The sequence below is a fragment of the Platalea leucorodia genome (assembly GCF_965183815.1).
Source record: "Platalea leucorodia genome assembly, chromosome: 13".
Taxonomy (NCBI): Eukaryota; Metazoa; Chordata; class Aves; order Pelecaniformes; family Threskiornithidae; genus Platalea; species Platalea leucorodia.
Genome location: NC_138835.1, coordinates 6,889,915 through 6,917,572, shown reverse-complemented (window position 1 = coordinate 6,917,572; position 27,658 = coordinate 6,889,915). Strand labels below are relative to the sequence as shown.

The window sequence follows — 27,658 nt, the reverse complement described above, 5'->3', positions numbered from 1 at the left end:
AGGGACTTCCCATACATCCCAGTCCCGTCGTCTGTCCACTTGACCTCCCTGCAGCTCGACTGCACAATTCAAGTAGTTAGCTCTGAGATTTTCTTGGCAAAGAATGTGTGTCTTTCTACAGGCCTGATTCTCTTCTGGCAGCAGTAAATCCATTGTGTAAATCCATTGACTTAAATGGAATTACTCCTGAAAAAGAGGAGTTTCAAGCCTGAGTCTGGAAAGTGCTATTTAAATTTACAGTGCTGCACGGTACAAATGTATATCAGCACTCACAAGGGCCTCCCCTGTGGCAGGGACGGAGCGTGGGGAGCCTCCGGGAACCGGGCTGTGTCCAAGCGCTTACACGGAGCAGGTTCGGCGCTGCTTTGCTGGCCGCGGTTCAGCAGCTGGCCACGGGCTCTTCCTCTTCTTGCACATTACTTCTGCAAGGAGTCCAGGGCTCGCAGTTTGCCACTGTGTGATTGCTGTTCAGGGAAATACTTCAGAGCTCTGACTAATAGTTGGGATTCATCTTAGAGGAGTTTTTTAGGTATGAAACCCCTAAACTTTCCAAGACAAAGGCGATTAAGTTCAGCAAATGGTTTTATGGGTTGAGCAGTCTTAGCGCGCACTACATGAATAAAGTTATAGTTGCACCTCTAGCTATAACATCTCGTACAGCCTCAGGAAGATCACGCAGTCTCTCGTACCCTGAAGTGGGGGAATATTGTGAATATTCACCAGTGTTTGTAAAACACTTGGCAGGCTAAAACTGCCTTATAAGTGCTAGCAACACTATCAAATGTGCCTCAGTCCCCTTCCTCCAAAGTATTCTCAGCAGAATAAGATATAAAGACTATGATTTCAGCCTCAAAGGAATTTTTCTGTGCCTAAATTATAGAGGGGAGGAAAAAATATTTTAATATGGAATAGCTCCTTTAACCACAACTATAGAAGAATGAATATAATGTTGTGTGGGTTTAGTTATATTACGGATAACATCACCAGCAGGGTGCATTATAGAGAGGTCTAGCAGTAGGATGTACCGATATGATTTGCTTCCAAAGACATGAGAAGGCTGAATTTTCAAAGGAAGGTGGGTGCACCTTTTCATTGTACATATGTGATGACAACTACATTGGCCAACACCAGTCTTTAGCTGTGCTTCATACACAAAATCTGACAACAAACACATGAAGATGAAACTTTTTCGGGTGCTGCTAGAGTTCACAGTGATTCCCACTGCAGAGCCCTAGAAAAAATGTGTCATATTAGTATGAAAAATTAACGGCCAGGGTCATAAAATAAAGAGCCCTGAAGTTTGAACTTTCCCATGCTTTGCAGATGTTTGGATATAGGGTTTTGGCCTGAGCCATCTTTAGTGTTAAAGCAAACATTCCTGTGGCTATAGTCATTAAGATCATGAAAATATGTGGATATGTAACTGAAGAAAGAATCCCAAGAAACTCTTCAACTCAGTGTTTATTGTTTTTCCCCTTTTTCTTTGCACTCTGGACCTATCTGCTGACCCAGAAGTAACAAATCCTTTCAGAACTAATTTATGAGAAACACTGACCCTGAATCAACATCTGTTAGATGACTGCAGTAAATCTTATTACATAATTAAACACCAAAATCTATGTTAAAATAATGTTAAGGGTCTGACTTGAACTCATAAAAGCAAGACTCTTCATTATGAAGGCTGAAATCCTATCCTTAATTCATGCTGCTGTGCGTTGGTATTTGTGAACATATGGTACAGTATATATGATCGTGCACTTTTTGTAGACCCCAGTAATACCTTAAGCACAAAGCACGAGGTAAGCAGGGGAGCGCTCAAGAAGTCTGAGTTTCCTGGGTTTGATGGGTGTTAGTCAGACCTTTGACAATACTGCCATTGGGTCATTTCCAATTAATTACCTGAGGAGTTTGAATGGGGGGAAGTGTGTGGGGGAGAGTGGTGTTTAAAAAAAAAAAGAGGGAGGGAGAGCGGTATTTTAAGTGTTCACAGAAACAGTCAAGAGAATTGCTACAGCTCGTTGAATACGACTGTAGTTTCTCCGTTAGATCTTGTCCTGGTTTCACCTGGGATAGCGTTGATTTTTCTTCCTAGTAGCTGGTATAGTGCTGTGTTTTGGATTTAGTATGAGAATAATGTTGATGATAACTCACTGATGTTTTAGTTGCTGCTAAGTAGTGCTTACACTGGTCAAGGACTTTTCAGCTTCCCATGCTCTGCCTGGTGCACAAGGAGCTGGGAGGGGGCACAGCCAGGGCAGCTGACCCAGACTGGCCAAAGGGCTGTTCCGTACCGTATGACATCATGCCCAGTACATAAACCGGGGGGAGTTGGCCAGGGGGGCAGCGATGGCTGCTTGGGGACGTGCTGGGCATTGGTCGGCGGGTGGTGAGCAATTGTATAGTGTATCACTTGCTTTGCTTATTATTATTATTATTACTACTACTACTACTATTACCACTACTCTATTTCATTTTACTTCAATTATTAAACTGTTCTTATCTCAACCCATGAGTTTTCTGACTTTCACCCTTCCAATTCTCTCCCGCATCCCACTGGGGTGGGGGAGTGAGCGAGCGGCTGGGTGGTGCTTAGTTGCTGGCTGGGGTTAAAACACAACAGATCTATAAAATCCGTGATCCCTGTTGACACAACATACCCTAATGAGAACCATTCTTGAAGCACTTAATCTCAGCTGTTTGTCAGCCATTATGTGTTAAATGCTCCCTTAAAAGTCATCAAGCAATATGAATATTTGCTGGGTAGACTTAATAGCTGTTCTGCCCAAAGAACTTGAACTCATGTTTGTCCCAGGTTCATAGTTCTTACAAATCACTACTACCCAAAGGCTTTTGGTGAATGGTTTTAGCCCAGTTCCTGATTTCAAACACTGGAAATTCCAGCTCAGAAACTGTCACAATTCAAATGCCTTGGCAAGGCAGCTGCTTGGAGAAGAAGCCAAAGCTCTGGATGTGCAATCAAAGGTTGTAAAATACGAAAAGGAAGAACACCCTTGAAAAATAATTCTGCTATGAAACAGACTGTGTGCCTTAGCTGTGGGAAAACAGTGGATTTCCTCTCCTAAAGAAACAATCCAAGGTCACTCACAGGTGATACATGTGTAAATGTGCTCCTCTCCTCTTTTCTAGGAGGGGTATCACATTTTGGAGGCACAACCACTGTAGACAAATTATGACCTAATTTAACACATGGCTCAAAATCTGCTGGTGCAAAATAACTGTTGGGCATGGTGAGTGTGGCTACAGTAGACGGGGATCATCAGACACTCCCTTTGCCATAGTCCTTTGGGAAAGGAAACATCGAGATGATGGGATTTGGGAGCTGTAGGATGGAGATGGACAACAGATTCATGAGAAAATAAGACACCAAAAAGTGTGCAGGACAACTAAGGTGATCCAACAAAAACAAGCACATAGGTTAGTGGTTATCAGTAAATTTGCCACACCTCTGGTGCAAATATGCAAGTAAGCTCAGCATCTTTGAAAGTCTGGCCTTGACTATCTGTCCACAATCTGAATGCTGCACAGACTGCACTCGTCTATCTGATACAGATAGGGCTCTGATCTCTCTGAAGTCTTTTGTCTCTCCAAACCGACTGTTGTGGCATTATGGTGATGCAAGAGGAGGCAGGATGGCATAGTTGTGCAACAACAGGGATGGTTAAAAGAAAACAGGATGGATGCATGTGCTCAGGTGTGAAGTAGCCAGGTATCAGATCGAAAAATATGGGAAAGCCCGAGATAAAATGTCAACAAATACTTGGTACTTGTTTTGACATGTCCTAAAGTGTATTCTTCAGATACAAAACTTGAAAACGTTAAGATGCAGGGATAAAAAAGTGTAGTTGTTGACATCTAGAACTCAGAGCAATACAATCGAAACCAGTACTAAAAAAGTAATGTTGGACAGAAAAGCTTGTGATACTGGTTTAACACCCCAGGGTACCCAAACTTCGAAAGCAAATGACACATCAGTATGAAAGCTGGGAAACTTGAACTGATCCCATGTTTGCTCATTTTCATAGCAAAATATGTTGAGACTAGAAATAAGAGCCCCAACTGTTTTCAGCTGCTTTGTAAATCACTACTGGTAAGTGAAAAGCCGACCTGAGCTGATTCTGTAAACAGTGGCTGGACCACTGGCTTTGTAGTACGGTTTGATGGTAGGTAAGGCATGATACATGACGGCAAAGATGATGTTGAGACATAGCTTGCAGTAGTTGTTATTTCCTTCTGCTCGCACCAAAGAAACCACACCGTTTCAGCCTTAGTACCAAGCGCAGTAGCACAATGTCAATCACTAACTCCATGTCTCAAGCAAAGAACCAGTGAATCACAGCAATAATTTTCCAAGCGTGACTGTATTAAAAAATAATTATTACAGAAGTGTTAAAGAGCTAATCCAAACCCCAGGGAAGTCAACAGAAATACTTCCACTAATTTCCGTGGATTTCATAAGGGGCCTTACTTTTGCCAATCTACCTACCTAAGTATTTTTACGCCTTGTTTTCTGAAGATGTAAAAAATCTCTTTTTCACAAGCAAAGTAAACACCAGATGAATAGATTCTGTGCTCAGGCTGCCAAACTGGAAAAGCTTTGGTAATTCCATGCCTCCTCCTCCCTGGCACGTTTGGGTGGTGCACTTGGAATACATTTTGAATATTCAAACAACTAAAACTTAAATTTTCCTGTTAACACTTTCACCTGATAATACGTTAATTGTTTTTATAAGGCACTTTAAGAGTAGTTGTCTCATTTATTGTAGTGCTTGCAACAATTAGAGTGCTACTTGTTTCTCACTTACAATGAAAAAAAGCACCAAAAGGAATGTGCAGTAGGGTGTCTGTAACTTCTTTACTCCCAAAAAAGGCCAGAAGGGATTTGTAAAGGACTTTAATCTCAAATAGATTAAAGGTCCTGAATTCCTGAGACTGAAAGATAAGTCAAAGGAAAATAGATTCCAAAAGACAACGCCCCCTCGCCTCAGCCTCTCGGCCAGGCGGGAGACTCGACTGCAGAGCCATCAGCAGTTGCCTGTGAAACCCCGCAGAGATTTGGATGCCAAAAAAAATCCGCCACACTCCAGCATCAAGGTCTAACAGGTTTTCAGTGTCGACCTGTGCCTGCCTGGCCCCAGGGACTGAAGAAGTCATGTAGGTGAGTTTAGCGGGTAGGAAAGTCTTTATCTGCTTTGCCTCGGATAGCTGCAGAGCTGCAGGAAATGAGTGCTATTTCTTCAGAGATGGCTGAGGGCCGGCTGGCTTGTCCAGCGAGCCTGGGGAATTTAGCCTTAGTGTCTTCATGAAAGGGCAAACTACACTTTGAGTAACACCATTTTCACCCAGCAGCGCAAAATCTTGTTTGAATCTTCCTAGAAAAACTACCTTTAGTTCCCTCCATCACCACCCCTAGAGATCCAAGCCAAAACTTCAGAAACCCTCTTGCACCGTTTCAGTGTAGAGCACAAGATTCCTAGAAACCGGCTGCCCTGGAACCACCAGCTCTGCCTGGGGTCCATGAGCACTTTTAGCCCACCTACATTACTGCTTTCAAAGGGAAGGTCCGCCCCTATCTACTGCTTCACCCTGCTGTCTCCCTTGGGAAATGGATTCAACTGGAAAATAATTTTCCCTTCCCCAGATGAGTTTTCAAGTGGATCCCATCCTCAGCCGGCTCACCGCAGTGCCCCAAGAGCCGCGGTGGCAGGAGGAGGACGGGGGACCTCCCAGGACGGCGGGAGGGAGGGCAGGGCCACCCCTTGGGCTTGCGGCGGTTGTGAAACTGCGCTGTAAATTTTCAGGATGCCAAATTTGAGAGCTCTTGATGGGTTTCTAATTAACAGGCATTAAATGTTCCCGCTATAAATTGCACTTCTTTGTCTCTAAATCAGTGGATAAAACCATGTCACTTATGAAATATAGGCCTTTTCTCCTTATGTTAGTGAGGTTCACGAAGGAGGAAACCAATTAGGGGAAGGATCCAGCGGTCTCCGCTGCTGAAAGAGCCTACTGGGCTCAGCGGGTTTCCCGATTGAGCAAGAAGTGCAAGGTCAGTCCTTATATTTTTCTGAGGAAAAGGAGGAGTATAATAAAGATTGCAATAATGTCATGCCAGGCCATGGTCCGCTAAGGCACATGTTTCCCTCCTCATTGTGCTTGACAGCAAGAGTTACAGGGCAGTGGCAGTAAATTTATAATAGCAAGAATTTGGGAATGTAAAGTTGTGTGATTGGTTTTCATTTGCTTCATCCTCTCGGCTACAAGATTTACATGCTGACATTAGGCAGCTAAAGCAGCAGTTAAAGGAATATTTGAAGACATAGTTAAAGAATATAAATTGGGAGTCCTATAAAGGGAGTAGAGCAAACGTCCTGGGTTGTGTGATGGGATTTTTTTTCTTTTTAAGAGTGACAAAACCAGTATTTGGAGGGCTTTTTTACACTGGATAGCTGCATCTCTCCAACTCATCTAAAAGCTACTGCAGGGTTTTGGAGAAACCTAAGGAAAAACAAATGCACCCTTGATTTTGGTTTGTGAGATAACCTTACTAGAAAAATAGTCTGTGGTTCTTCTATAACTCATTAATGCATCCCATTGCCAGGGACTGCGGCCATCCTGCCACTTCTGGCACAGTCTGTCCTTCAGCCACAGGCCCAAGATCCCAAGGGATTCAGGGGGATCCGGCCTCATCTGCCGAAGCTCTGTCCTCATGGTCTCGTCCCCATCTGCCCTTTGCGGAAGGGGCTGCTCTGAGCCAATGCAGCGCTCAGCTGAAGGGAACCTGCACCCAGATGCTCGGTGCTCATGTACCCATTTTACAGCCGGGTAAAGGGAGGTGAAGGTGATAAGCTATTTCTTGCACGGTAAATTCAGTGTGTGGCAGAGCACAGTCCTGCCCCATCTACGGGTGGAAAGCAGGACTAATGCATTAATTTCAAATGAGATGAAAACTAGGCTCCATTAAGTCCTGATCCCCAAACCCAGAGGTTAGAAACAGGGGGGCTCGAAATTCTTTAGTGCTCACTCTGCAAAGCGATCTGGGGTAAGCATTTTTGCTTCGAAAGGGCGAGGGGGGGAGAGCCCTCTGGAATTAATATTCTTCCTTTAGCCATCACTTCATTTTTTCAGCTTTCAGCATGAAGGTGGTGTTGCCAGCAAGACCACCTAGCCACAAACCCAGCAGGGAGCTTCCAAAATCCTTCTAAACACTGACTCCTTGTTATAAATTGAAAAGTGGTAATAGCAACAGTGCATATCACATCTGTGCCAGGCTTCGGGCCTGGGAAGGAGCATTCTCCCTACTGCTGAACACAACTTGGAAAGATCCTTTCAGTCCACACATGTATCAGCATTAGCCATTTCTTTGTCAACAAATCCCTTAATACGTACCCTTTCTATCATGTACAGATGTCCAAAAAATAATGGAATACTGTACTACAAGATTAAACACTTTAATGTCAGCATATGTGTTGCATGACTGAACAATGGTATCATTGTGCGTGTACAAACAGCGGGTTGAGGGAAGATGGGTTTAATTATCTCCGAAGCAGCAGCAAGTTCTTCCTAACTAAACTGAACTTCAGCTACAAGGACTGCTCAGGGCAGAAACTGGTATTTCTCTAACAACGTGCCAGGGCCCTTTCTGATGTTCTTCCAGTGTTAGGGTTAGTGTCGTACCCGCCTCGGGCAGGGCTGCGGAGAGCGATGCGGAGCCACCTGCTTCCCTGGGAGCCGTGCCACCAAGGAACGCGGCGGGGGAGGAGAGGATGCTGCGAGTCACCACATCCTCTCGCCCCATGTGTCACCCAGGAGACTTCTAAGTTAAAATTCCTTAGGATGATAGATGGCAAAGGGGAAACATAATCATTGGGAGGGAAAGGACAGAGAGAAGTGTGCGTGCTGCCTTCTGCGCTTAGAGACATTCCCCTGCCGGGGTTTCATCACAGGCACTTTAAGGCAATGCTGGATGGTAAAACTATTTCTCCTTAAAGACCATCCATGAAATATCTGGGCAGGTTATGCACAGGTAATCCATTTTCTTTTCCGAGTGTGCCCTGATCGGTACCCGCTTACGCTGTGGTTTCTCTGCTGAAATCAGAGCCAGACTAGATGAAAGGTATTGTGAAAAATTTACACGTGGGACTGCTCTGTGAACACGAAACTCTCCTAATAGTAAACAGACTGACCGTGGTGCAAATCCTGATGCTGCGTTCGCGGTGTCTGTATGTGTATCTGGGGAAAGCAAAGTTAAATAAGCAGGGAAGAGTTGCGTTTCTCCAGAATACCTTATTCACAGCTGTAGCACGTGAAACACGGCAGCACATAGTGCTGCAATCCATCTGCAGCTGCTGTAACGCACTTAGGATTGCTGCGGGATTTGGGGTGTGTGAGGGGATGGAGAAATGGGGGAGCGACAAGGGAAAGAAATAAATGGGAGTGAAGTTGCTCCTTTAGACAGACTCCCTCTATTTCTACCTTCATCTTCCAGGAATCCAGTATAAGGAAATCTCCTGCAGGGCCTCCCACCTCAGCCTCTCAAATCTTGTTTCTCTTCACCCCTTCACTGGGAATGGGGAACACAGGACAGTGCTGACCTGGGGATTTGCCCCCAGCAGCCTTCCCTTTCCCAGCACCTTGGGGGTGGCAGAGACAGAGAGGCAAGCTGGGGACTGTGATGATGCTGCAAAACGTGGCTCCCAACTGGCCAGCGTTGTGGCCATCACAAAATATCTCAGGCTCTTGTGCGGTCAGCGGGAGCAGGGTTAACCGAGGCTGGTGGTTACCCATGACAGTCTGCGCCGACAGATTGGGACTGTTGCTTCTCTCTGTGTATCTGAAAGATGGGGATGCACCTGGACAGCAGCTTGGGGCCAGGGAGCGCTGCAGCTCCCAAAGTTCTTCTCTACACCCTCCTCTAGAAACGTCCCTGTAGTCAAACTGAGCAGTGAGCAAAATGACAGGCAGAAGCTCATCATTACTGCTGCTTTCTTTTCTTTGTCTGCACCGTAATGCATAGCATGGAGGGACGCAGCCTAAGAGCTGCTGTCTGATACATCCCCTAACCCTAAATCCTCTGGATGCAGCTGTGTGAAGACGCAAGAATATATTTTTCTTTTCCTTCTTTGAACAGAGATGACTGCTGCATTACACCGCTCTTTCTCCCTTTTTGTAATCTGGGGGACAGTAAGGCTGCTTTCCTGGTGCTGTGAAATCAGAGTTGTATCTGGTGAGGGTAACTCCGCGGGGCAGCTGTGCCAGCATTAGGTGTGAACTCCGAGTCACACGTTTTGCCAGTGCATCCAAGGGTCAAGGAGAGAGTGGCAGCCTGGGGAGGAGGGGGAGGAATCGCAGATGAGGGTCAGGATGGTGGAGACAGAGGTGGCAGCCAGAGCACAGAAAAGGGTAGTACTGGTCTAGAACAGAAAGCAAGGTGCTGGGTGTCTCAAGGGGGAGGAGGTTGCAGAGCACAAAGAGAGAGAAAAGTTAGTGACAGTATGGTTCATTGAGAAAAATAATCCCCCAGTCCAACCAGCAGACAAACGGGGCTCAAGGTGCTTCCTGCAACCTGCTCTGAGGCTGGAGGCCTCTCAAAAAATCACTGATGCAAAAACCAGCAGTCTGCCCTGTCTGCTTGTACATGCAGCATTGAGCAAATGGAAACAAATCCCCAGGCCCAAGGAAGGGGAGACAAGTGGCTGAACAGATCTGGTCAGAAATAATGTGCATTCAGCTAGGGAAGACAAGAGGCAGCATGAGAGACTACTGCAGGGAAACCTAAAATGGGTTATTTGGCATGAAATGCAAATTTTGGAATAAAAAGATCCAGGTCATTCTTGAAAGATTCCAAGTGTGAAACAGTTCTTCAGCTTGGACCAAACTTCAGAGTGGGGGAAGGCAAGGAAGTTTTCCTGAAATTGTAGCCAGCTGTAACCTAACCTCAGGTAAAGGGAGACAGGCCGCTAGTGACTGGTAGCCTGGAAGGGTGCTCATCCTGGGAGGGTGAGAGCAGCAGCACTGCAAGCTCCCCTGCTCCTCCGAGGGTGTCTGCTCATGGCCCATGGCTGTACAAGGGAAGGAAGCTGGGAGCCTGCAGCACCGGCACCTCGGTCTGCAAGAAGGCATGGGCAGAGGACATGCAAAGAAAAAACAAATCGTGATCTAGTAACTCTTTGATGCAATGACTGGATCATGCAGAGATGCGACAGCATCGAATTATGCTCTTGCATTCCAGTAACTACACTGGGGCAAACTAAGAAGGCTTCAAATGTATTCGATAAATTAGATACTGTTCATAATAAACAGCCTGAGTCAGTAATCTTGGGAAGGTCACTGCCCAAGCGTCTCTGATGTGTTTATACAAAACAGACTGAAATGGCTGAACGTACCACTAATGCCCTGGAGAGCGTGTTCATCCGCGTTCGCAACGCTGGGCTCCTCTGCCTTGCACTGGGCCACTGAGAGAGGATATTGCCTACTAACTTAGTTTCAATTTTTTCCAAATCTTGCTTCCAGAGCATGAAGAACTTTATAAAAGTTGTGCTCGTAAACCGATGCTTTTCAAGCTTATATGCTGCTAATTATCTTCCACTACACGATTTTTTTCAAGTTGCCTTCTGTTCCTTATTACTATTGGTGTATTATTATACAGCATAAAGTTACTTAATACAGCAAAAGATTCAACGACATTTGTAAAACTGATATAGAAAGAAGGACTGGATTCTGGACTGGTACAGCTGGTTTAAGGTATTTTAGAAGTAAATGAAATCAAATGAGAATTTATAATCCTTCCTGAGGTCTGGATTCCATCAGACTAAACTCATTAGGCATTAAGGTGCAGGTGCAGCTAAATAAAGGATTGTTCTGCTTTCCTTAATACCATAGATTCACATCTTGAGTTCAAAATAAAAGTCTTTTAAAAGCACATGTATATACCGTGCATCTACTGGCAACACTTGAAAGAGAAAGTTCAGCTGATGGAATCTTCAAATGCCTCATTTTTGTCAAAGGAATGTGCCCATTTCTGCACCAGCCGTGCTAAGGGACACGAGTGGAGAGTGACTGCACACGGGCCTCTTAAGGCTTATTCATTTCATTTGCATTAGACTTCCTTTCATCTACTGAACAGCTGCCCAAATAAATAACCTAAATCTAATTAAGCCTTCTTTAATATTGTATTGCCACAACAATACTAGCATCCCCCCCAGTATTCCAGAGTGTGGGTCTATACCCGCACAGGCTCTCTGGGAGGAACACGGCGGGAGTCGCAGGCACGCAGAATCGAGCCTTTTTTGTGGTTTACTGTGATAAAAGGAAATAATTCAAAAACCAGTTTTCCAGGTTTGAAACCATATGACTTGCTGGATTTCTTAGCTGAAGTCCCAGATTCTGGTTTTGTTGAGAAAGTAGGTTGTGGGATATTACAAAATAACCAGTCAATATCAGACATGCGGCCATCAGATAAGAATCTCAGCCTTTGATTGTAATCAGCAAAGTTTCAACTTGGAATGTATACACTCCGAGCTGTGCCACAGGACCGCAATCGCCTGGATCTTTTGAGCTTGTCTATGCAATAACAAACATCTGCACCTTTCTTGGTCAGGCAAGCGCTGGGAGATTAGGGGGCAACAAACTATTCACGGGCAAGGTCCACCTGCCCCAGAGGGGAGATCCCCGCCAGAGCAGAGCTCTTGTCTCGCATCCATACTGCTGTATCTACTGCGTCTTTTTCAGGTGTTCTGTATGTGGGAGGTCCGGTGGTATTAACACAGTTTATAAGCCAGGATTATTAGATAGCAATACGGTGTTTGGAAGGATGGGAGGAAACGTTTTGGAAAATAATGATGAGAGACCTCAATTACTGCTTAAAAAGATACTCCGGAGTGCCGTTCCTCATGAAAGCGGGACTTTGTGACCTATTTCACATTTTTCTTTGGGATCATCATGTTTCCTCTGTGCTGCCAAGATAGCTGAGCTCAGGTGGGGCACAGAGCGCAGCCTCCTGGGTCGGAGACACGGGAACTGGAGAGGAGGTCACTGCCCAGCAGTGATCCTCGCTGCCAGCCGCCGCACAGCCACTCGCTGCCTTTTTGCCTCGTAGCTTATGCATATGATCTTTTTGCTTTCTAGGAATGTTTGCTGTGCAGCACATTTGTTTTCATGGAGAAACAGGCAGAGGACTGTTTATTCTTTTAATAATTTGGTATATGAGCCTGAGACCTACCAATATTAAAGATCTGTAAATTGATGACATCCACATATATTTCTGTTGGTAGATGTAAAATGCTAGTGTCTTAGAGGGATGGCAAGTTTAAACTATTATTTCAGAAATGTTCTCAGGAAGACATACATATATATATATATGTGTATGTATGTATCCAGTGCATGCATGTGTGTGCGCGTGTCCCCTTTACACTTTAATTGTTGGTGGCCAACACCCCAGGCATAAGAGCATCTGAAGGTTAGGAGAAGATTTATTTTCAGTTGAATTCCCACCCACGATCCCTGTTATACCAGAGGAGGGGTTTTTTTGGTACAAGATAAGCCCGTCGGTGACATCAGCAGCACCTAGCCCTGCATACCACACTGCGGATCGCAGAGCTGGATTCCTGACACTGAGCCTCTCACTAGGGTTGGGCCATCCGGGCCTCCTGAGTCAGCCCCTAACAACAGCATTTGCTGTTTTGTTTTGGTTTTTTTGTGTCTTCAGACACAATTTTGCAATTGCAGTTCTGGGGTAAAAGATCAGCTGTTGTAATACACCCCCGTGTCCTCACATCGGTTTGGTATGAATGAAGGGAACACAGTTCACATCCTGTTGCGTGCAGCTATTGAAAATAGCACAGAAATGAGCGTATGGCATTTATGAAAGTGTCCCTCAAGGAGCAGGAACGCAGATCATCCTTCTCCAGCTCACTCACTCACCTACCACTCGCTGCTCTCGGTTGCTGGACTACAGCTGCCAATATGGGGAGGAAGGACTTTCAGCGTATTAGACACACTGGCCTAGGTTTTTCCCCTACTCCGTAATATTCTCAGTGAAACAGCTCTCACAGTTGTGGACTAATGAGCAAAATGACAGTTACCGTTTTCTAAAAAAATATTTGGGGTTTGCTTGAACGCGTTTCTGCGTCATTCTGGATTCTTTCATGTATTTCTGTATTCCCTGTGTCAGGTTTTAATGTAGCGTAACGGTCAGAGATTTCTGTGGATATGGAGTCTAATATTCTTGTAATTTGATTATAATGCATGCCACTGAGTTGCAAGGACTGTTGTATTCAGAGGTCAAAGTTGTGTTCACACCAATGAGAGAAGTTTTACACCACTTGTCTGATTAGCTGCTCCTTTTCACCTGTCTCAGGAGACAAATGATTCATCACATAGTGCTGAAATATCTTCATCTTCTGATTTGGGCCAAGATTTAAAAGAGTGGTTACTCAAAAGCTTCTTTTTGAGTTGAAGAGAAAGATCTGTGCTGAATGATTCTTTTTCAGCTCTGCTCTTCTGCAGTTTATTACAAGTATATTTGTGTAATTAGGGGGCCCAGTAGTAATGTTGTTAAAATGCAAGTGGGCACATTTATTGTTTCCTCCAAAAGGAAACAACCAATCTCCAGCAGTTCTGGTTTTTCCCTGTCTCAACTGACCATTTACTGCTTTATGTAGCTAGCAGATTGTGAGGCTAAAGTTACTTCTTTTTTTTTTTTTCTATTTCTTTTTGTTAAAAAGAAAAAAAAATCCCCTCCTTTCTCTTAACAAATGCTGGATTTTTTAAGGATATGGTCAGAAAGGGGAACTCAAACTCAGCATGATGTTTATAGTGCCACACAAGCTTCAGGAAAAGCGATGTGCAGTACTCTTTATTAACATCTAAAAAGTCCCTGTGGGATTATAATTACTGCACAGTAATAAACAAATAAAAGTAGCAAGATTAAAATGTTCTGCATATCTTGAGTGATAGAAGCAATAAGTTTTAACCTGGAGAACCAGGGGAGGAGCAGCTTGCTAGCGTCGAGCACGCGGGTAGAACAGGTACGATTAGGAATGGATTCCTGTTGGTGGTGAATGATTATCATTCGTGGCATTATAGATACTTGGCTGATGTAAAGAAATTGTTATTAAAATACTGATACAAAAGTATGTGAACGCTACTAAATTGTAAGCACCGGAATTCAGAATTTCTAAATTACAGTAATTTTTAATCTTCCATTTAAATGATAAACTTGCTTTCCCTTGGGGTGCCGAAGGACTCATTAAAGTCAATGGGCGTTTCAGGTCCACGAGCAGTGAAATACTGCCAGCCCTGTTCCTAATCTTTACTCAGTAAGAACCTTGTCTCTCTGTCGGAATTATAACTCCCAACTGCTGATGCTGTATTATTTTATGAGCATTTTTTAGTAGTTCTCCCAGGGTTCTTCTGGTCTCTTTTAAAAAGTTTTACTGCCACTGTGCTGTGGGAAGAACAATTGGTAAAATCAGAGGACCGATGCAGCCCCACCAGTGCCAACGAAACGAGGTGGCTGAAGGCAGGATTTGGCCCAGTGGCTCTAGTAACAGAGCCAAAGCTCGACCTGATTTACAGCCCCCAAAACTTGGTACAGACACTGTGCCAGCTCCTCAGATGGTGTCAATTGTGGTGACTTCACTGCGGGGGTGGCCTCGTGCCAGGTTGCTCCAGCTGAGGATATTGCCTGGTGACATCAGTGGGTTTGCGTGGAGGTGTAATTCAGACCAGCATCGCGCGTTGGGAGGTTGCAGCCTAATGAGAGGAAACTTTTTGCTCATTTGAAAGGCAGTTGTGCGCAACAGGCAAAACTGTAAAAAATGATGCGCCGCGAGATTATCGGCCTGAGCAGCGCGACAGCGTGCCCTCGTCATAAAGAGCCAAAGAAGGCACTTGCTCGTTTTAATTCTTATTTAGAGGGAAGCAGGGCCTTCCCTCTCCCCCTCCCTTTTTGTTTTTTAAAAGGAAGGTAGCTTTTAAGAGCTTGCCATGAAGATCTAAGTTAAAGGATTTTCTCTACTACAAAGCCTGCATAGTTTCCCAGGCCAGGTGGACCCGATAGCACTGACTGCATGCTGAAAAATCTCATCCCCACCCTTCAGGCACTTTAATTGTAAGCCTTTCCAGATACACTGGATAAACACTGTCAAAATGAACCTGAAAGGGCTGTTGTTGTTGGTTTAGCCCTTAAATAATTATGAGTTTGTCTGTCTAATTACAACATAATCTTGTTTAAACTTGGATGGCTATTTGCAGTGTCTTTTAAATGAGGCGGAATCAGAAACAGTGAAAAACTGAAAATTTACAATTCTTCTACTTTAAGGCAAGGAAAAAAGAATTTTTACTCCTGTAAAATTTAATTCAACCTGACAACAAAAGAGTCTAACTCAGAAGCTACTGTGCTGAGATAAAGATGATGAAGAATAGCGTGGGACCTCCGAGATGCAACAGAAACTGAATACTCTACGGATAACATTTTTCAGACCGTTTAGAAATAGTTTAAGGTAATTTACGGGAAGACTTGAATGACAAAGCACATTACTTGAAGTGCCTTTCCCTCGCTAGGCACTTTCTAAATTCTTTCTCTTTCATTTCTTTACTCTCAGGAGACTTTTAAATCCAGTGAACCAAAACAACACTTTGTTTGTTGGTATAGCGCAGGGCTGGCACAGATGGCAGACACTGCACCTGTTCCAATAAAATGGGAAAATTGAGAGATAAACCATAGCGCTCATTAAGATGAATCTACTGAAACGTGAACAATTTGTATTTTGAATATCCTCCAGGAATAAAAAGAGAAATACATAAACAGATCTTGTTTTCACCATCATCAGTTTAAAACAAATTTGTTTAAAGGGAACTTCACATTTGTTTCATGTACAAAGACAGTACATACCACTGAAGAAGCTATGATTATCCTTGACTTTCTTTAAGAAAGCAAATGATTTTATCTAGCTACTCCTATTCTTTTAAAGAAAAATTATCTGTTGGCAGTTTAATCAAAATCAGTTAATTCCCCTATTCCTTAGTTGTGGCAGCTTGTTTTACTTTTACATTTTCTCATGCTGAGTAATATCACGTTCTAACAATCTCGTCCATAATGATGAGAATAACAACATCAACAAAAGTCCTTCTGCTCATCTATTAATGAATAACTAGAATTATTAGGTGGGGGGAACCGTTTGGATAGTTAGCAACAAAATTCACTGCAAAGTAGCTTTTCCCTAGGCACAAGGAATATGCTACATAATATCTGAGAGATTATTAAAAAATCTTAAATGAGAAGAAACATTAAGTAACAGCTACTCAAAGGATAAATTTCTTCAAACATTTGCCTTGATCGTCAGTGGTTGTGCTGTTCAACATCCCATATATCTCTCTCTATTTCTCTCACACATACACACACAAGCATTAAATACAAAATGTCATGAAAATTCCTAAGTATCATTTAATGTTGGCAGCGCTGCACTGTAAAGCCATTTATATAAAACTGTGGTTGGCAGCTCTCACTCTTCCATGGGAACAAATTAACATTGGCATTCCAAACACAGGAAAGTAAGGAAATTAGAAACACAGTTTATATTTGGCCAGTGCTTTGAAATACTGTACCATGCTACTGATGTCAATTAATGAAAAGCAGGATTTTGCGGAGAGGGTCTGGTTTTGAAACACATTAACACACGTTAAACATGTTTGCACAGGAACTGGATTGTAAGCATCTTGGTTCCAAAACAATAAAGCAATTACACTAAAACTTGTAGTCTCAAAGTTGCCATTAATTCAGTCCACTCAATCTGAATCACTAAAGGATTTTCACTCACTTGAAGATGTAGATTACACAAATGTTTAGAAGAACGTGCAAGGCACGGTATTGCGGGGCTTGCGCATAGGAGCTCGCAGCCAAGATGGCTCTTACGTTACCTGCTGGAAATCAGGTAAATTTATGCATAAATAACAGAATTGTAGGACGTATACCCAAATAAAGGAGATCTCAGCAAACTTTGCAGTTTTCATTAACAAAATAAGGATTTCCAAAAGAGATATTTGAATTAGAATCGGTTCAAACTTTGCTACCTGCAACCTTTTTTGTAGTAAAGATGTTTACTGACAAAATCTTAAACACTTCTGGTTTTCACATGTATACCAAAAAAATCTAGATGGCAGTTTATCTCCTGGCACAACTCCACTGACTTCAGTGGAATTACTCCAGCACGGAATTTGGCCCCGCAGTCTTTACAACACACTGTTTATTTGTACTGTGATTCAGATATTTTGATACCAGGAATCTTTCATCACTGAAGTTTCTCCATATGAAATATGTCTTGTATTAAGAAATATCAGTTTCACATTTTTGTCAAACATTATTTGTTAAATTCTGTTTGTTGCAAAGATGGGAATTCAGCTGTAGCTCAACGACATGGATTGCGCTAATAATGACAAGCAGTGACTAATAGGAGCTAGTTCATGTTTTGATTATTTGCAGCAAAGGAAGCCTCCCTCAAAAACAATTTCAAGATTAGGAGAGAAAACTGTTTGAAGGTCTAGCAGAAACTACTGCATGCTCATTATTTCAACACAGGGGCATTTCTTTGGCCCAATTCTGTTCTCAATTGTGCTAGTGTAAATCAAGAGGGAGTTTATGGGAATTACTTTGGACGTACAGTTGTATAAATGAGACCATAGGGCCGGCTTCAGTAGAAGTTTGACAATTTACACCAATGAAGACCTCGCCAAGAATTTTCTCCTGGGTTTCCATTTTCCAAACATACGCGTGTGCAGAACTTTATCCATGTGATTAGTCCTCGTGAGCAGTCCCATTTACTTCAAACAGTTGTAGAATGAAAATCTTCATCCTGAAACTAATTTAAACAGCTCACTCATTTCTTTAGAAGTTCCCTCCCTTTAGAGAAGAAATATATATATAAAATAGTGTATTTTATTTACGTATATATATTTAAAAAATATATATATAGTTAATTCACATGAGTATTTTGATGCAGGCCCCAGAGAATAGGACTGTACCACTGGAAAGGGCTTAAACTATCGGGGTCTCTTAATGCTGTGTATGAACAGGTAGTCTCTTTATCTGGCACGTTATCAAAATTTGCTTACTTGTGTTCTTGCTCAGATGACTTCATCCGTCATTGCAACCTCTCACTGGTATTCATCCAGTTAGAACAATTTAGAGGCATAAACCTAAATGTGTTATCATTTTAACCACAAATTAACAGTTTCCATATAAATATTAGCATTTCCTCACTTGGTTCAAGGATAGAAGCCATAATGGCACTAACAGTATATTTGATTTAAACTAATTAAAAACAGAGGCTCTTGCAATTTAATATATTGATTTTACCAGTGGGACTTAAATCTTTTATAATAAGTGTACACAGCTGCACCACTCACCCACCGCCACTTTTAAACCTAATCCCTGCATTCCTCCTGACAATAACATGACAGGATCCACACATCCCAGTATTAGCCTTAACCCCGGTGACACTGCCAGAATGTATTAAACTAAAACATCGCAGTGTCCTATTTAAAAGGAGCCTGTCAACAGCTCTGGCTAGGCTTTAATAGTTATAATCTTTTTTTTTAATTAATGTTTCCAACCACTTGTGTAACCTTCTCTCACACATCCCTCCCCCCCCTACCCAAAAATGTGTTTCAAGCTTATTTACAGACGAAAACGTAACGCCTGGTTTCATGCTGCCTGCCCAGAGGCCGTTAAACCTCCTTTGCAAAAGGAGCGACGGGGGATGCACGCACACAAGCAAAACCGACAGCAAGCAGAGCTCGGGTGGGAGCAGGTCCTGTACGCTTCACTTGTGCCCAACTCCTGTTACAAGCATCACAAGATCTGGCCATCAAGGCTTGTCTCCGTCAAAGCACTTCACAAGGCGTTGTGTTTTGGCTTTTAAACTACAGTTCCCGGAGGGGGCTTCACCTCCCCAGGACAGCCTGTGTGGGAACGGAGGAAAGCCCCTGCTTCTGGGATAAATCCGCCGCAGAAGCGGGCGAGCGGATGGGGACGATTTCCATGTCCTTTTTTCTTGCATGAGGACATCTGTCCTCAGCTGCTCCATTCTCTGCTACCACCGCACCCATATGGCGGAGGTAAATAGTTCCTGTTCTGTTCTGCCATTTTGCACCTGAAAATTAGAAAACGAATTCATTTCTCTCTAGAATAGGTCTGTACATTCAAAGCATACCTGCCAGTTACTTGCTGCACGGTCAGCGTACTTCACACCTTTAGTTTGCTGCAAGCTTTCTACCTTAGCTAATCTTATACCACCAAGTGCTGCGTATATCCATACTGTCCAAAACGATTACAGGATGTACCTGTTTGAGCTTGAGAGCTTGTAACAGCGGTAGGTGGAGGAGAAAAAAAAAAAAAAAAGCCAAGGGCTTGGCCTAATGTATGGACAAACCATGTGATCGTGACCAGGCATCCAGGGCTAACATTTAATCTGCTTTGTTTCAAGTGGGAAATATGTGAAGATCAAATAAGTTCAAATCCAGGTCAAATATCCTTGAAAATCTTTGATTTATATAAGCAGGAAAATGAGGTTTAAAAGAAGTGATTATGAAAGGGTTACTAAAAACACAGCTGTACGCGTACTCTTATATCTGAGGCTCTCCAAAGAAAAACTGTGTGACATCTATATTAACCTTTGGCTGTACACCAATGAAGGCCTGTAGTGAGCTGGAATGCAAGGCAGCCCCTTCCAAATTTTAACACAAGCCAGGTTACAGCTGCAAATGCCTGCAGCCCGTGCTCACTTTATAAAGTATTCCCCGAAGGAAATTTTTTAACTGTTATAGAATCTTTTTCTAATACCCTACAGTGTTAAAGCCTGTTATTAAAGGGCAAAGAGATGGTTCTCTATGCCAAACACTTGTCAACAAAAAGGACAGCCAGATGGTATGAAATAAAAGGGAACTTGGGGGCTCTTCAGCTTCTTGATTTACATTAACAAAAGCCACTTTCATGTGCTCCTTCCAAGAATGACTAATTCCCCCCCCCCATTTTTTGCCAGGATTATATAATGTTGTTCATTTTATAATCAACCACGAGACAAATTAGCAAATTGCATATCATGTGTGCCGACTCTTTTAAAAAATTTTCTAAGCAAGTCTGTTTACCAAGGCAAGATTACCCACGCAAGGACAACTCAATTATTTTTAGAAGAGAGGGTCTAAGTAATCTAGAGGATGTTTACTCTTTAGTTGCTGTTTATAAACTTGAAATTAAACTTGTGCAAAAAATGCTTTGTGTTTTTTCAGTTCCTAAAATGGATCAGTTTGTAAACTGTACTTGGACAGGATCTGAAATGAAATTCCAAATACTAAAATTATAGTAATAAATTTTATAACATTAGCCAGTAATTAACTGGCTGACTTAGACCACTGTGGCTAAATTCTCTTTTAATTTACGTGTAACTTCATTCTTGACACAAATCCATTCCGCATTCATCTTAGCACAGGTGTAAGCTAAGACAAAATGTAGCCTGTGAATTAACTGGTTATAAATCTAAATCTAATTAATTGTCAAGATTTTACAGTAACATTACATGCTTAGTACAAAGCTCCCTGCAACGTAACCCTGAAATGGAGCACCTGTATTCTGGGTCCTCCCTACCAACACCCAGTACAAATTCTCTGGAATAAATATACACAGTATCTCCATAGAAATCAATGGGGGGGGGGGGGGGGGTGTTTTTTACTATTTAGCCTGGTAATTCTTGCAATGTAAATGTTTTTGGGGTTTTTTTTTCCCCCTCTAAAGTTGTACAACTAGACAGATGAAGAATAAGAATACAGCAAAAAAGTGCATTTGTAGATCAGCATTTGGAAGCCTGGAATAGCATGTTTTATTTATTGAAATTTAAAAGTATCATTTCTTTACTCACTTTTACTTCCTCCATTCTAAGATGAGACTTTATTATGCTGTGACACTTCCTCATTGTGATGGCTCTAGCATAGTAATAAAAGCCTACCTGTGAAATGCAATGCTCGCAGAGTATCTCTTACAAAACTAGGACAGAGTTTACTACAGTCTGCATTTAGCGATTCAGCTCTGCTTTAAAAGGGATCATTGTCGAAAGTCGCCCAAAAAATATCAGTTCTACAACAGATCTTCTAATTTTCCCTGAATGTCATAGAAAACTGTACATATCAAAGCAGGTGGTGTATTTGACTACATACGGGAGCGAGTGGCTGGTCTAATTCATTAAAACGTCCATAAACAAGCCTGTCTTTGTCCTATAAAGATGAAAGACCGATGAGTATAATGGGATGAAAGGTGTGCACAGGGATGAAGAAAGCTATTATAGATCTATGTCCTTTTTAAACTCGTCCTGGCATGCACTGTTGACAAGGGAACAAAACAGTACAGATAAACCTCCGAAACGTGCCTTGCTGGTAATAATTCCACCTGTCCTTCTTAAAACCATTGGATTTTGCCTGCACTCTTACTACTGGCCATGTTGACAGCACTTAAATAAAATGATAATTAAGTATTTTGCATAAAGAACACTTTTGGATTTCTCAGCAGACTCCAAAATGCAGCAGGTTGAAATGAATGAATGTATCTACTGCAGTCATCACATCGGGATGTCGATCATTGATTACGTACAGTTTATACAGGTAAAACCTGCTCTATAATAGGTTCTCACGTAGAAACAGACCTATCCAAAATGTAATTTTTATTTCACAGTTTATGGATTGATTCCACTCCTTTGTATTCAGAATAATCGGGGACCTGAACGTTAATTCCTTCCACGTAAAACTTCCATGGGCTGCGAAGGTGACTTTTCCTTACGTAGGAAGCACAGGACGGGAGCGCTGCAGTTTCACCGATGGAAGTTATGCAGTAAATAACGACACCCGAGGAGCAGAGCTGCTTCCCTAGAGCTAAACTCCCTTCCATTAGGTACTTGCACGTTTCATAAAGGTTCTCTCCTCTCTACCAAAATGGAAACAGAAGTGTGAATTTTGCTATCGTTATTTCAACATCCTTTATCTTCTGTTCGGGACTCTCCCTGCGCTCTGGTTGTACACGGTGTAGGACGCAAGAACCACAGAGAACAATGTTAGCAAGATCACTCTTATCTCTAAAGTCAAATATTTGACCGCCATTGGTACTTTTGGCTGCTCAAATATTTGATTTTAAATGTATCGTTGCTGATCAGCTTAAGTATCTAGCAGCGATTAGACAAACACTGCAGTTCCAAAGGGGAAGCACCAGCGCTCTCGAAGAGCGCAGCCCCCGGGCCAGATGTAATTCAGAGCTTCCCGCTGTGAAGCTTATGGTAGTCAACGAGGAGGTGCAGCTCTTGCAAACTGGAGATCTCCCACAGCGCCCCGTGTCTCCCTATCATACAGCAATTGTGCCAGGATGGCTACCGTGTCTAATAATTATTAACGTCTGTCACCGAGCCTTTACAGCCACTGATCTTTTTCAGTTAGTTAAAGCGCTGGGATTAGAGAGGTGGTGATTTAGGTGGTGATTTAATCTTTGTTGCCTCTGTAGTTCCAGACAGTGGAAGTGTCCAGAACAGGGACATCCATAAAGGCGTTAATGGATTTATTGGCGATGGGGGTGTCTGTAATCCCTAGCGGGTTACGTGCCAGAGGTGGGCTCCTCTTGCTCTTTGCATGTCCCTTTGTTTGGGACAAAGTTGGAGTTGATCTTGGTTTGGAAACACTACTCATACTCTGTCCTGAACTTGCAGGCACCCAATCTGTACGCGTGGTGGTTTCAGAGCTGCACATGACGAGGTCTAAAAACGGATAGAGTGAACCAGGTCTATAATTATATATTTAAAATAGAATGCTCATTCCGACAATGTTTTACTAAAATCCGGCCAAGTCAGTCCACATGGGTGTGCAATCTACAGCAAGCAAATAGAAATCAGATTGGGCGGTGGCATCCAATTAGAGAGGCCTAGCGAGCCGCATACAAAGCATGCCAACTTTTGTATCATTTGCATAAACCCATCCACATGTGCTTGTGAAAAGAGGCGAGTTAGCTGCATAAACGGGGGTCAACCGAAAAAGCTGCAGGAGTAAAGACGGGTTTACTGTGGAATCCCTCTCAAGCCATTAGGAAAACATGTGCGAGCAGCTCGGCCCCTTCGGCCGAGGGAGCGCGGCGCTGGGATGCCGCAGGGAACTATCCGGCTAAGCAGCCCTGGCGGCTCCGCGTCCCGCGCGAGCGCCAGCCCGGCGCTGGGAGCCGTGCAGGGACCCGTGGTCCTGCCTGGGTTTCGTGTCTTCCTTGGCGGTGCGGGATGCGGAACAGATCTGCTAATCGTCCTGTTCAACTCCTACCTGCAAATCCAATTTCTGAGGTGCGGCAAGTGACTATCAAAGGCAGAAGATGACAAAGAACTTAAGTGTGTCGGCGTGCGGGATGGAGCATGGCGAGAGCTTGCGGCTGTCCAAATGCTGTGATGGGAAGCCAGAGGCCTCTCCATGTTGCTGCCATTTAATTACCGCCTCGCAAAGCGGCCGCTTTTCCGAGGGCCGCTACCTGCCCCTCCTCGCCCAAGTGGGCTGCCACCCATCTGATCCGCTGCAGAAACAGCTCCCCACCTGCGCCACCGGCCCCTGCCCTCCCGTTGGTGGCCAGGGCCCTGCTCCGGCCTCCCCCCGGCACGGTCCCCCGCGCAGCCCTCCCGGATCCGGCCCCGGGGCCCCGCCGAGGGCAGGCACTCACCCAAGTTGACGAAGCTCATGACCATGTCAGCCTCGGTGAGGAAGTTGCTGTCCTGCAGGCTGGCCAGGGGCGGCCCCTGGGTGCTGAAGATGGGCTTGTAGGGGTAGGAGAAGCCCTCGCCCTCCTCAGCGGCGGCCCCCGCCGCCCCCTCCTCCACGGACATGGCATTGTAGAGGTCCAGCATGAACATGGGGGCCGAGTTGTGCTTGCCGTGGAGGTGGGGCCGCGGGCGGTGCGGCAGGCCGAGGATGGAGAGGATCTCCCGCTGCATCTCGCGGCGCTCGGGGCCGCGCAGCCGCCGGTGGATGAAGCTGGAGTGCACCTCGTTGTCCACCGTGAAGTCGGCGAGGACGCAGCGCAGCCAGAGGGCGGGGGCGGCGGCGCCCAGCACCAGCAGCCAGGAGGCGGGCTGCCCGCGCCCCGCCGCCGGCATCGCGGCGCGGCGGCGGCGGCGGCTGCGGAGGGGCGGCGCGGGGGGCGCGGGGCTGCCCCGCCGCGGGAGGCGCCCCACCAGCATGCGCGGCGCGGCGCGGAGCGGCGCGGAGGGACGGCGCGGCCCCGCGCTCACTGCGGCGGCCGGCGGCCCCCGCGGAGGCGCCGCAGCCCGCTCATGGCCCGCCGGCGGCGGCGGGGGCTGCTAGCGGCCCCGGCCCATGGACGGGGCGGCGGCGGCGGCGGCGGCCCGAGGCGCTTCCCCCGGCGGCGGCGGCGGCGGCGGGAGCGGCGCGCTCTGCCCGCGTCCCGCACGCCGCGGCGGAGCCGTGTGTGCAGCGCTGCGCGGCGGAGAGGCAGCGGGAGGTTGTCTCTGGTGGGAGGAGCAGGCTGGAAAACCCAAGCGCTCTCGCTCGCCCGCTCCAAACCACTTGGGAGAGAAAATCCGTGTAACTGCCTAGAGGAGGAACATCTGATCAGGTTGCTTTTCAGGATGTTTGTGGAGGCTGCTGGCTCGGGGCGGCGGGTGAGCCGGTCCCAAGTGCTTCAATTAGCGTGAACGTAATTAAGGAGAAGACACCCCAGGAGGGAGGGTGGTTTATGCCTAAGGAAGGGGCCCAAACTCCCAGAGAGTTGAGAGATGCGAGGATCTCGTCCGTCTGCACAAACACGCGTACACAGCCGTGCTTTTTCCTTCCCTTCCACGCGTTTTTGTTTTTTTTTAAAGAAGTACAGATGGGGAGAGACTGTCCAGGACAAAACCAACAGCACTAAATTATTTATAATGCAATGATTATATATTCACACACGTAGGCACGTAAGTCTGTGCATAGAGCCCCAAGTCACTTTCTCCAGCTGGCAGCGGGGACGGTTCATGGAGAAGCGTTAGAAATCTGAGGGGGGAGTTATCATGTAAGAGTCGTAAAACCAGTAGCATTTGCTTGGATGGGAACCATCAACCTGCGCACACGGGCGGTTTATGCCATTACATTATCCCGCTCCCTCGCCTTCCCCTTTCCTTCTGCTCTCTGGTGCTCGCCTTTGTGCGATGCTGTCTTGAGATGGGCTGTCAACTTTTTAACGCAGTGCCTTTTTTGTTTTGTAACTCGGTGTAACGTCTGCAGTAGTGGAGCCCCAGTCCTGATTAGTCCAGGTAGATGTCTACTGCAACAGTAAATAATAATAATAAATAATAATAATAATAATAATAATAATCTTAGATAACAAATGTAGACTACTGCTTCGCAAATCTTACTTGGAAAGCAAGGGGAAGGCAGGATGAAAGGGTTTATCTGGGTCACTGAATCCAGCCCAATGTAATTTCAGGAGCCGCATATATATACACTAAGTTTATGCTGACTTTAAGATTCATTTGTTAGGCAAAGGAGGAAGAAGAGGGGCAGGGGATAAAGGAGGTCAGTGTTGGTTTTTTGATAGATTGTTCATCTGATGTTTTCAGACAAGCAATATCCAGTCGTATCCAGCACCAGATCCTGCATCTGTTCTGGAAACTAATATTCAGCACTTCTTTTAGCTTTTTATGTTTAAAATCCTTGTGTAAACGGCAGGTAACTAGTCAAAAAAGCTGCATGGGAAACACATTGAGTGATTTAGTGTGTTTGTATGCATGCATGTGCACCTCTTAATAACAGGGAAACTGAGGCATGACACCGCAATGACTCACGGAGCTATTGAAATAGTGGTAGAACCAGCATTAAACTCCTAGCTCAGTCCTAACACATGTTTAGGAGTGGGGGGGGGGAGAGAGGTTGTGAAGCCACATCCACCTTAGGTAACAGGAGAGCACTTGCTAAACTCACTGGTGCTAATGGGGGTGCTCGAACGGCCCCGCTGTAGCTGCCTTCCCATTGCTCCCCACTAATGAAAACACCAGTACCCAAGCAGTTGCGTTTTGGATGCCCAGTTAAGATCAAACTCTGCAGCATCCTTTGCACGTCCTGAGGAGCAGCAGTAACCTGCTTTTAACCAGACAGGTATTTGCCTAAATTTCTCTCTTGCCGAGGGTGTGGTTTCTAGATCAGTTTAAGCTGATCTAAAGCCAGGCTCCTCCTGAGAAAGATGTTTTTTTTCTCATCCCACCCCAGCCTGGACCTTCAGCTGTGCAACCCCACCCCTCTCCCAGGCCTGTACTAACACTTACATCCACACACAGGTCAGGAAGCTGGTTCTGTTTTGAAAAGTGATCTTTTTTTTAACCATTTATCTATTTGTTTTTGCTGAATTAATTTTCTGCTGGATCAGCTCCTTGTTCTGACTGACTATATATTGTGCTGGAACTAGGGAGGCCACAGGAATGTACAGCTGGGAGCAAGGAGAGGGTGTCTGGGCTGGGCTGCCTTAGGTTGGCTTAAACTGGCGGTGGAAGGGCAGACAGATGATTCAGTGTCCCTCTGCTCTCCCTTTCAGCTGCCGATAACTTGATTTTGCCTTCTTTTTTGTTCCTTGTGGTTTGTTTTTCCCAAGTTTTGGGTGTTGGCCTTTCATCAAGCAGCAGCAGGGCAAGACTTGCCTTCGTCATGGACAACGAGATGAAAAAATTCTGTAAGGATGGAAGAGCGGACTGGAGAGCAGGTGTCTCTGCTGCCTGAATGAATTACACCTGAATTGCTTGTAGCTCACATTTAAAAACTGACTAAATTTCAGGTCAGTGTCCTGCTTTGGAATGACATTGCTCTTTCAGAGAAAGAAAAGGACAAGGTAGTTTGGATCCTGACTCGTTAACACCTTGGGTAACTACTGTTGAAGCTGTATGTGTAATTGAAGAAACAGCAGTGGAAGAAAAATAAACCTTGACACCTCTTGATTTGATGGATTTCTTGGAAGAGTGATGTTTGAATCTATTTCCTTCTTTTGTCTGTTTAAGTGGGCTGGGCTGGGCCAAGTTTAGATACATCCTGATGCAATGCAGGTTATGCTCTTTAAAGAGGGGGCAACGCTGCAACTGCATCCTGTGCTTTCAAAGGAATAGTTGCGAGAGTTTAATCTTTTATAGCAGTGTTTTCTATGATCCTATTGCGCCAGGTATGGCATTAAATAAATGCATGATAGTTCGCAATGGGGGTGCTTCTTGCATGTATTCTTAAAACAGCATAACAAAAACCCTCTAGGAGTGCGTGATGAGATAGGGAATCTGTTAAAGAACAATTTTTTTGAATGTGTGGTCCTCGGCTCTTGACTTCAGCTTGCTTTGGGACACAACAAAGAGCACCATTTATTCTGCTGCAGACAATGAAGGATGATGCAGCTCAAACTGCAATGGTTCAGTCCTCAGATCCGAGCTTGAATTTCAAATGCCTTTCAAACAGAAAAGGTACAAACTGGATTGCCTTTCTCATGGACGACATCTTTCTCTTCCCTCCTTTCTTTCCTGCTGCATAAACCCCATCCTGCTTCTGTGGGATCAGTTCCACACAGGTTACTGAAATATTGGCACCCTCGTGTCATCGTCTTTTTCCTCCTCCTTCC

General features: G+C 44.7%; 1 protein-coding gene across 1 annotated transcript in view; it reads right to left on the bottom strand.

Moving 5' to 3' along the window:
* The window catches only part of BMP7 (bone morphogenetic protein 7), a gene marked incomplete at its 5' end in the record, with an annotated part of 46,357 nt that extends 22,100 nt beyond the window's left edge, over window positions 1-24,257 (bottom strand). Inside the window, one exon of the mRNA XM_082325581.1 lies at window positions 23,741-24,257. Within this exon, the coding sequence (XP_082181707.1) occupies window positions 23,741-24,257 (517 nt within the window). The remainder of the gene's footprint in view (window positions 1-23,740) is intronic.
* Window positions 24,258-27,658: the final 3,401 nt, after the last annotated feature.